At 44.2% G+C, this 10,782-nt stretch overlaps 2 protein-coding genes across 2 annotated transcripts in view; one reads left to right on the plus strand and one right to left on the minus strand.

Annotated features, from left to right (window-relative positions):
- The first annotated feature begins 1,636 nt into the window (after nucleotides 1-1,636).
- On the plus strand, nucleotides 1,637-7,905 carry LOC9267394 (sugar transport protein MST1-like). The gene is made up of 3 exons (XM_015781756.3): nucleotides 1,637-1,790; nucleotides 5,675-5,994; nucleotides 6,313-7,905. Exons 1-3 carry the CDS (start codon nucleotides 1,652-1,654, stop codon nucleotides 7,405-7,407), a joined length of 1,554 nt encoding a protein of 517 aa, XP_015637242.1. The 5' UTR covers nucleotides 1,637-1,651; the 3' UTR covers nucleotides 7,408-7,905.
- The window catches only part of LOC4336015 (sugar transport protein MST1-like), a 5,485-nt gene continuing 2,190 nt past the window's right edge, over nucleotides 7,488-10,782 (minus strand). Inside the window, exons 2-3 of the mRNA XM_015781757.3 lie at nucleotides 8,160-9,112; nucleotides 7,488-8,071 (exon numbers count right to left, since the gene is read on the minus strand). Of these exons, the coding sequence (XP_015637243.1) occupies nucleotides 7,637-8,071; nucleotides 8,160-9,112 (1,388 nt within the window). The 3' untranslated portion in view covers nucleotides 7,488-7,636. The remainder of the gene's footprint in view (nucleotides 8,072-8,159; nucleotides 9,113-10,782) is intronic.

Here is a 10,782-nt window from a genome sequence, read left to right on the forward strand (position 1 = left end):
CAACATTTTTGTCACGAATTTGTGGATGTTGAAAATACCCTTGAAAGTCAAGGGATTTGCATTGCGGGGTAATCTTACAAAACACAATTTGGTAAAAAGAAATAGATATTGTTTTTAGCAATAATGAGACCGTATCCGGATCCAACATTTCTTTTGTCTCCCCCTTAGTTCATTTAGGTTGATGATTTGCTTTGTGCATCAAAGGTGTAGTGGCTGGATATACTTATTCATTTATTTAAAATGGGAAATAAATATAATAATATACTCTCCCCATCTTAAAATATAATACTTCTTGTTCAAATACCTATCCATGGATTACTATATTTTAGAACAAAGATGGTACTAAAATAGCAAGTATGTTTTACAACCATGACCTTTCCACAATGCCATGCACTTTCCAATCTTCATCCTGTATTTATGTTGGTTTTTGCAATGTGTTTTTTAACCCTGAAACAGCAGAAGAGATTTCTACTGTAATTTATGCAATGTGTCATTAATGGTTTTTCTTTTTTTCAAAACTGTTGTGAAGGAGAGAAAGTGAAGTGCTTACTGACTCAAGTCTTCCTACACCTATAGTTGTGACTTGTGAGATAACTAGAAAATTAAGGCCTCTTTTGGGACATGGAAATTCTATGGGATTTTCACTAGAAATCACTTTAACGCAAGCAATAGTTAATAAAAAGCTTTAGAAATTTCTATCATATGTTATCGGTGAATGCTTGGGTCTGCAAAATACCATCAATGGACATGAGTTTTACATTACTATACTATCAAACTTCTTCCTTTTTGCCATCGTCGTTAGAGACATGTTAACCTTTCTCCGTTTTGGAGTTATAAAAAGTCCAAGTTACCCCTATTGTAACAGGGGCCATAAAAGACCGCAATGGTGCCCCTAGTGGTAAGATGGATATTTTACAGTGTAAAAGAGAAGACATGTTCTTAACGACGATAGCAAAAATGAAAAAAAAACGGAACGATGGCATATTATAGTGCCTGATATTATGTAAGAAGGAAGTTGTCGATGGCGTTTTTAGAACGAAGTCTTTGTTGACAGTATATTGTCTAATTTCTCTAAATTTTTTTGTGTGTCAAAGAAGATTTTGGTACATGTGGAATCACAAACTTTTGAGAATTCCTCTAGCTAGAAACTGAACTATATCAGTTAATGAAACACATGTTCTTGATATGGGCTCTAAACCGAAGGTGGAGTCTTCCGGCATTATCGGTAAAAAAGAAGTAAAAAATAATCTCAATGTCAACGCCCTGCCAGTTATTTGAAGCATTCTGCAATGTCTTCTTGCAATTAAATGGCGATATTTAGCCACTATGAGTTATTCACATAACCACTTGCTATGGACAGCTAGGCTGTTCAGATGCTGCAACCCGTGCATCTAAGCTTGCATCCCTAATGAGATTAAGATATCTTGAAAGATCGTTGTGTAGATACCACAGAAATATACTAGTATAATCTAGGCTCAAGTGGCTCAGAAACAGAGGCTTCCTGCACTCTTCAACGGATCCAAACAGAGGATGCAAAGCACCCGGCTAAGCTATATATACTGATATACAGCATCCACGCACAGTACTACCTTGCAAGTTCCAACCATTGTTATAGGCAATCTGATCAGAGCAAGAGAGCACACGTTTAGAAATGGCCGGAGGAGGATTTGCCGCCGCCGGCGGTGGCAGTGCTCGCGACTACGGCGGCGGCATCACTTTCTCCGTCGTGGTGACCAGCCTCATGGCCGCCTCCTGCGGCCTCATTTTCGGCTACGATTCTGGCGTCACAGGTGCGTACTCTACTACAGCTACAGGCCATGGCTACAGCTTCTTGAGCTGTTCCCAGCCCTGTTCTATGATCATTTCTACTAGCTTACAAGCATGTGGTCTTCAAAAAAATTCTTTCATGTTTAAAGCAGAATTGTTTCTTATTACATCCCCTCAAGGGATTAAAACAGTTTTCTCTTTTCGTTACTTATTTTACCTGGTTCCATTATAGCTGGTGTGAGAAATTAAGCAGTTTGTCAGAATGATTTATTTGGGATGATATTCTGATTTTTTCCAAGACTGGTCACTAGAGAACTTGGATTCCAATTAATCATTGGAAAGATGATGGATATTGAATTTGAAAATATGTATACAAGAATTATCTTACTCCATTCAAATGCATGCGGTACAACCGTACAAGCAGTGCGGATCACGATACACGAGATGCTTCCATCAGGCCTGGAAGAGTACACCTGAAAAACAAAAAAGAATAAACTCATGTGCAACAGCGCAAGCGACCATGTACTAATAAAATACGCTATCTGAAATTCTGAATTATTTAGCCATCAAGTCAACCCCTATTTGTATTGGAAATATCATCTCAATCAGGCCAGATTTGTTAGGATGCAGGAAGGCATCTATATATCCCGCCTGAAAGTTACGGGCTCCATCGGTTGCCTACGGGTGATTATAAGTTGTAACGGTTTATAAATAATAAAAAATTATTTATAGATGAAACTTTTACATATATATCCTTAGCCACTTAGAAGTCAATGTTGATGTTGAAAAAGCATCGAAATCAACTTTAAAATTAAGTTTTAAAATTTAAGGGGCTGTTCAGATCGTAGCCAAGATAAATCTTACCAAATTTTGGCAATACCAAAATTTTGGCAATTTGACAATATTGCTAAAATTTTAGCAGGATTTCTTATGTATTTACTAAAGTTTGGCAAGAAACTAAATGGATGTACATATTGGGCAACTCTACCCAAAAAATGGTATCGTTTGAAATGGCATCAATTTGAACAAGCTCTAAATTTTAACAACGGTTTAAAGCATAGAGTAAACAACGAGGTCCTTGGACTTGTGGCAATGCTCAAAATTTTTTTCTATAGGAGAATTATATATATGCATACCCATACATTGGGGTATTGTGTGAGTGTGTTTAGAAAATTTCTCCTTCCGGTTATAAATATTTTTTAATAATGTCCGGTTATAAATATTTGATATTTTAGAATATAATTTCTCAAAATCTGAAACTATGGCCATCAATAATCTCTACTACTTAAAAAATAAGAGGTGCTTCCATCGTACGTCAAAAAAACCAGACGAAGAAAACCGAGCGAAAAAAATCGGGCGAAAAAAAAGAGTCCGATCAAAAAAGGAGAAAAAGCGGGAGAAAAAAAATGACCGATCAAAAAAACGGAGCGAAAAAAAAAACCAAAAGACCGGGCGAAAAAACCGAGGAAAAAAACCGGGCTTAAAAAAGAGTCCGATCCAAAAAAAAAGGGAGAAAAAAAAGAAAAAAAAATGTCCGATCCAACAAACCGGACCGAAAAAAAATTGTCCGATCCAAAAAAATACGGGGCAAAAAAAAGAACTAAACGAATCGTTTAAAAAAAGAGCAAAAAAAATTTAAAAAAGTGTCCGATTTCAAAGAAAAAGAAATTATATGTGATACGGTGAAATAAACGACCGGACGAAAAAAATAAAAAAAAGGGCGAAAAAAACAAATATGTACAATAAAAAAGGAAAAAAAATCAAAACGAATCCGACTCCGTCGACTCGGTAATAAAAGGGTGAAAAAAAATAAAAAAAGTCTGATTCCAAATAAAAAGAAATTATATGTGACGCAGTAAATAAAATGGAATCCTATTTATATCTAGAAAGGTCCGACACTATAAGAAAGTGGCGAAAAAAACCGTTCGTAAAAAAATGCACTACAAAAAAAAATAAAAAGGGCGGAAAAATGTCTAATTTCTATTCGTCGTTTTAGTAGTCCGTTTATATCTCTTCTTTATCTCTAATCTAATCTAATCTAACTATTTTAAAAGAGAAGTTTCTACCGTATATTAAAAAAGAAATAAATGCCTGAGAAAATAAATACGGTTTAAAAAACGCGTGAGGAAAAAATGTCAGAAAAAAGCGCAAAAGAAAACGCGCTAGAAAAAAGTTCCGTAGTCCGTAAAAAAGCACACGAGAAAAAAATATTTCCATCGTCTATAGAAAAGAAAAAAAAAGCATACATGGAAAAAACTATTAGAAAGAAGCGCTAAATAGATAGACACTTGGTCGGATAGGATCCATTGACTTTTTTTCTATCTCGGGGTACACGACTTTTGTTTCGTCATCTATTCTCCTGTATTGGAGACCCTGCATATCTTCGTAGGCAATTATCATACTATTTTTGTGAAGTATAGCTACTATTCTTGATAATATATTATATGAAATAATATTAGAAAATAAACATATTTTAATTGTTATACAGATAAGAGTGGACAGTGACTCTATTTTGTGTAGACTTGATCATACGAGGCAATGCAGGACTTGATTGGTTGCAAGAATGAGATTAAAAGAATATTTTAGATTATATGCATGTTGTCATATGAATAATCCAATTATTTTAAGTAAAGCAAGCATCGTAAGGTTGCCATCATCGAGGTTGGGCTATTACATTTAAGATGTTCCAATTTTCTGATTGTCATCGACATGGTTATGCATGAAAAACGTATATTATCATTACGTTTTTTCACCCGTTGCAACGCACGGGCATGTTTGCTAGTTTCTATTACATAGCAAACATGCACACATACACAAACATGATGTGTAGAAAACACACAAGATATTTTCATGGGTACCAAAAATTGAGTCCTGGTAGGTGGAGTTCGTGCACCAATAACTCCACCATCACACCATCGGTGTTTCTATTACGAGACAATCCATTATGTGCCTTTAACTTTGTCCCAATTCTACAATATGCCACTGAGTTTACCAAGTTATACAATATACCATTGTATTTTGTTTAACTTCTATAATATATCATTGTCGTCTAGTTAGCCCCATTAGTATTGTACATTCCTAATGACTGAAATACCCCTGAAGAGAAAATTTCCAAAATTTGGCCGAAATTCCGAAATGTCATATTGTAAACTACCACGGAAATTGCCCATATCAAACTTTGGAAGTTTTACAATCTAATATTTCATGATTTTTTACCAAAATTTGGAAGTTTTTATCCCAAGGGTATTTCGGTCATTAGGATAAAATTGTATAGTACTAACGGAGGCTAACTGGATGACGATGATATATTATTATTATGGAAGCTAAGCCAAATGCAATGGCATATTATAAAACTAGACAAACTCTGTGACATATTATAGAACGGGAACAAAGTCAGTGACACAATGTATTCTCTCTTCTATTATCCTAATATAAAATTAATGGTTAAAGTTTGATAGAGGTACTACCTGATGCCTCCGAAAGGCATACAGAGAAGTAAAAGTGTGGGAAGGTTCAAGTTTTGATGTGTAAAATGGTGTACCAATTTTCCGGGTAAAAACTTAGGCATATACTCCACCTTATTTAGAGCCAAATTTAAATGTGGTACTGCTCAGAGCTAGGTTTGTTGTTCCTTTTTTTTGGGCACAGTTAAGCATGGCCAAGAAAAAAGACGTATACCATTCAATCATAGGATGTGTTTAGTTCACGTTAAAATTGGAGGTTTGGTTGAAATTAGAATAATGTGATGGAAAAGTTGAAAGCTTGTATGTTAGAAAAGTTTTAATGTAATAGAAAAGTTGAAAGTTCGAAGAAAAAATTTAGAAGTAAACTCGGCCATATTATTACTCCGTACTAGATACTGTATTACCGTGCTACTTGTCGGTCCATGACTCCTCGTTGATTACAGGTGGCGTGACGCAGATGGAGTCATTCCTGAGCAAGTTCTTCCCCGAAGTGCTCCGTGGGATGAAGAGCGCGAGGCGCGACGCCTACTGCAAGTACGACAACCAATGGCTCACCGCCTTCTCGTCGTCGCTCTTCATCGCCGGCACGCTGTCCTCCCTGGTGGCGAGCCGCGTCGCCAGGGCGGTGGGCCGCCAGGCCATCATGCTCCTCGGCGGCGCCATGTTCCTCACCGGCTCCATCATCAACGCCGCCGCCGTCAACATCGCCATGCTCATCATCGGCCGCATGCTGCTCGGCTTCGGCCTCGGCTTCACCCTCCAGGTACAACGTGGAACACAATATGATCAGGGTTTATCATACCGTACGGTTATATCACATGCGGTAATCTTTTCAGTTTTTTGAAACCACGGTGTACTCCACAATAACCGCATGGTTACCGTGGTAACCGCAAACCGCAGGGTGACGGTAACACCATCCCAAACGGTTTGGTAAACCCGTTTGGTTTGGTAACGCTGGATACGATACGATACACAAGGCCCAGCAATCTAGGCCCAGTTCATCAAATCCAGCTCAGTTCCAACTCTTCTTTTTTATATTTTTCCGGAAAAAAAAAGGGTTACATTTTTGTTGCTGGTACAGTCAGCTCCGGTGTATCTGTCTGAGACGGCGCCGGCGAGGTGGCGCGGCGCGTTCACGTCGGCGTACAACGCCTTCGTCGTGATCGGGATACTGTCGGCGACCATCACCAACTACTTCACCAACCGCATCCCGGGGTGGGGGTGGCGCGTCTCGCTCGGCCTCGCGGCCGTCCCGGGCACCATCATCGTCGCGGGGTCGCTCTTCATCCCGGACACGCCCAGCAGCCTCGTCCTGCGCGGCCACCACGACCGCGCCCGCGCGGCGCTGCAGCGCATCCGCGGCGCCGGCGCCGACGTTGACGCCGAGCTCAAGGACATCGTCCGCGCCGTGGACGAGGCGCGCCAGAACGAGGCCGGCGCGTTCCGGCGGCTGTTCAGCAGGCGGTACAGGCACTGCCTGGCGGTGGGGCTCGGCATACCGGTGTTCTACGAGTTCACCGGCATGATCGTCATCTCCATCTTCTCGCCCGTGCTGTTCCGCACGGTGGGGTTCAACAGCCAGAAGGCCATCCTCGGCTCCGTGATCAACAGCATGACCAACCTCGCCTCCACGCTGCTGTCCACCTCCGTCATGGACCGCACCGGCCGCCGGCCGCTGTTCATCGTCGGCGGCGTCGGCATGATGCTCTGCGAGGTGGCCATCTCGTGGATCATGGCGGACCATCTCGGGAAGCACCAGGGGGTGACGATGCCGCGGAGCTACGCGACCGGGGTGCTGGTCCTGATCTGCCTCTGCACGTTCAGCTTCGGCTTGTCGTGGGCGCCGCTGAGGTGGGTGGTGCCGAGCGAGATCTACCCGGTTGAGGTCAGGTCGGCGGGCCAGGCGCTGAGCATCTCCGTCGCGCTCTGCCTCTCCTTCGTCGAGCTGCAGGTGTTCATCGCGCTGCTCTGCGCCATGAAGTACGGCGTGTTCCTCTTCTACGCCGGCTGGCTCCTGACCATGACGATCTTCGTCGCCGCCTTCCTGCCGGAGACGAAAGGCATGCCGATCGAGGCCATGCGGTCCGTGTGGGAGCGGCACTGGTACTGGAAAAGGTTCGTCAACGACGGCGACCACCACGACGGCCGTGTCGTCGCCGACGAGGGTACCGATTAAACATTTATCCGGTGATTTGGTGGTGTGATGAACCGTGTGATGTATGTGCAGCTGCACGGCTGTGGCCGTTGAGCATGATCTAACATTTCAGTGGCATACATTGCCCATTCTTGATTAATTTACCCAAAGTCGTCCATCTTAGCCTTATACTACGATCGAGAGCACACACGCTAACTAAATTTCTGAGATCAAAGCCAAACATTCCGCATCGGCATATGCGGTGCAAATTTTAGGTCGACACGTCGCCGAACTTGTGGTCCTTGACGAACCTGCCCCAGTACCAGTGGCGCGCGAAGACGTGGCCCATGGACTCGAGCGGCACGCCCTTGGTCTCCGGCACGAAGGCGACGGCGAAGGCGGTCATGACGACGAGCCACGACGCGTAGAAGAGGAAGGTGCCGTACTTGAAGCAGCAGAGCATGGCGAGGAAGCACTGCGCCTGCACGAAGTTGAGGCCCAGGTTGAGCGCCACCGCCACGCCCTGCCCCGCCGACCTGACCTCCACCGGGTAGATCTCGCCGGGGATGGCCCAGTACAGCGCCCCCCACGACCAGCTGAAGCTCGCCGAGAAGGCGCACGTCATCACCAGCACCGTCACCGCGTACCCCTTCGCCATCTTGCTCCCGTGCCCCAGCTGCGACCCCACGATGCTCGCCATTGCCACCTACGATACGCGTCGGCTCGACGTCACTTTCTTGTTGCTGAAATGTTGATGTGCGCTCTAGGTGAGTGTTTGTTTGCATTGTTTTTACCTGGCAGGTGAACATGAGCGCGCCGCCGATCATGAAGAGCAGCCTCCGGCCGTAGCGGTCCATGGCGAAGCCCGAGCCGACGATGCCGAAGATGTTCATGAGGCCGAGAATGACGGCGCCCATCAGCGCGGCATCGCTCTCGAACCCGACTGTGCGGAACAGTATCGGGGAGAAGAAGGCCGTGACGGCCACGCCGGTGAGGTTGAGGAACACCGGGAACGCGATGGCCATGACCAGGTACGGCCGGTACTCGCGCCGCAGGATCCGCCGGAACGCGCCCTCGTCGTTCCTGCGGTCGTGCTCCACGGCGGCGAGGATGTCGTTGAACTCGGCGTCGACGTCGACGCCCTTGCCGCGCACCCGCTGGAGCGCGGCGCGGGCGAGGTCGTGCTTCCCGCGCAGGACCAGGCTGCTCGGCGTGTCCGGGATGAACGCCGCGCCGGCCACCATGACGGCGGCCGGGAACGCCGCGAGGCCGAGCGACAGGCGCCATCCCCACACGGGGATCCGCGACGTGCCGTAGTTGATCAGGTTGGCGATGAGGTACCCGACGCTGATGAACAGCGGGAAGCCGGAGATGAACCCGCCGCGCCACCGCGGCGGCGACATCTCGGCGAGGTACACCGGCGTGGCCTGGCCCGAGAACCCGAGCCCCAGGCCAAGCAGCATCCTCCCGATGATGAGCATGGCAATGTTGACCGCGGCGGCGTTCACGAGCGCGCCGACCAGGAACATGCTGCCCCCGATCAGCATGACGGCCTGCCGTCCGGTCCGCCGGGTGACGCGGCTCGCCACCAGCGTCCCGACCATGCCGAACGCGTACAGCGACGAGGTGAACGCCGTGAGCGCCTGGCTGTTGTAGATGCAGTACACGTCCTTGCTCGCGTGCGCCGTCCCCTTCAGCAAGCCCGGGAAGAACTTCTCCAGGAATGACTCCATCTCCGACACACCACCTGATGTTCGTCGCAGACATGAACAAGATTTGTATCTCAAACGTAACGAAGGAAACCGATGATAAATTGATCACTTGCAGAACACGAGCAACCCAGGCATCAGTTCAAGTTTCATCTTTGCGACCAACTAAAACTAGAACATATGAGAGTGAATAACTTGTGTCACGTAATATTTTGTGTTTTACATACACTTTTTCTGCCATGCACCAATAATCATACATGCTGGAGATAGTGGTTTCGAGGGATCTAGATTGTCTTCTACTCTTCTATACTGTAGACAACCATTAAGCTATGGGGGTAACAGTAAATTACTGTAGTGAGTGACACGCTGTAGCGATTACTGTGGTACTTTGATCTCAGTTGGGCATTTTCAAATTCCAATCAGATGGCAAAGAGAAGTCATAATGCAAATTATTGTCTCTTTCAATGGTAAGCCACATGCTACTACAAAGGATCCAATTCAGGTGCTGTGTATAATAATAGTAAGGAACGGCAGAAAAAGAAAAGCTTTTTACAAAACACTATGGATGCACCATGGTCATTTCATTAGAATTTATTTCTTTTCACGTTGATAGGGATTCCTAGTATTTCTATTTGACGCATTTTAGTCTTGATCAATCATCACATCAACAACTTATCTCCTTAGAAAAAAAATTCCGATCCTGTCAAAGCCCACACACCATCACTCAAGACATGATAAAAACCCGATTCCCCGATCCAAAGCAAGATTTCTACCATCGAGTGGCCTACAAATACTACTATACTCGCCTATATAGCACATACTAATAATCTCGACAAGCAAGCTAGCCATGCCACTGAAGAAAAAGAAGCAATCATAATCTCTCCTTTCTTTTGTTGCAGGAAAGCAACTGAGACCAAGGATTCCAGGAAGATGCCCGTGAATTACAGCTCGGGGTTTAGCGCAGAAAAGCCGCACCAAAACTCGCGGCAACAAAAGGAGGGGCAAATAAGATATACGACGAGACGCCACCATGACATCTGGTCTGACCGAAGCAGCAGATTGCACACAGAACGTCCAAAGTTGCAAGTAACTGTCGATGCACACCTAGCGACAAGTTGATGTACTACGTTCCGAGCGTAAGATGTGGGAGCAGCTCACGTCCTTTTCCCACATTCCACATGAGCCTCATTTAAAATTCATTTGGAAGATGAGGTAAATTTTGAGGTATATAAAATCTGTACTCATTTAGGTCTCGTTTGGAAGATGAGAAAGTTTTACACTATTAAGTGTGTGCTTCATATAGGCTCCCATCGGATGGCCCAATAAGCCAAATTTTGAATTTTCAAACTTAATTTTGAGATATTTTCAACGTAGTTTTTTTTAGCATTGGCTTTTAAGTTACAAAGAGCACATATATAAAAGTTTTACTTACAAATTTATTTTTATTCCCTAATAAGCCGTTTTGGCTTATTAGAAAAAAAAAAGCCAACCGATGGAGCCTATAAACCCTAACCGAATTTTAAATTTTAGAAGTTAATTTTAAATTAATATAAGTGTTTTTAGTGTTTTTTATTGTTTTTGTTTGGTATTGGATTTAAACCACTAACAGAGCTATATCAAATTTTGTCTCTATTTTTTTTTGCTTCGCTGACATGTTTTAACCGAAAAATAAATAAAAGAACAGAACTATATAAAAAACTAATTCTAA

This window comes from Oryza sativa, chromosome 4 (genome assembly GCF_034140825.1).
Source record: "Oryza sativa Japonica Group chromosome 4, ASM3414082v1".
Classification (NCBI taxonomy): domain Eukaryota; kingdom Viridiplantae; phylum Streptophyta; class Magnoliopsida; order Poales; family Poaceae; genus Oryza; species Oryza sativa.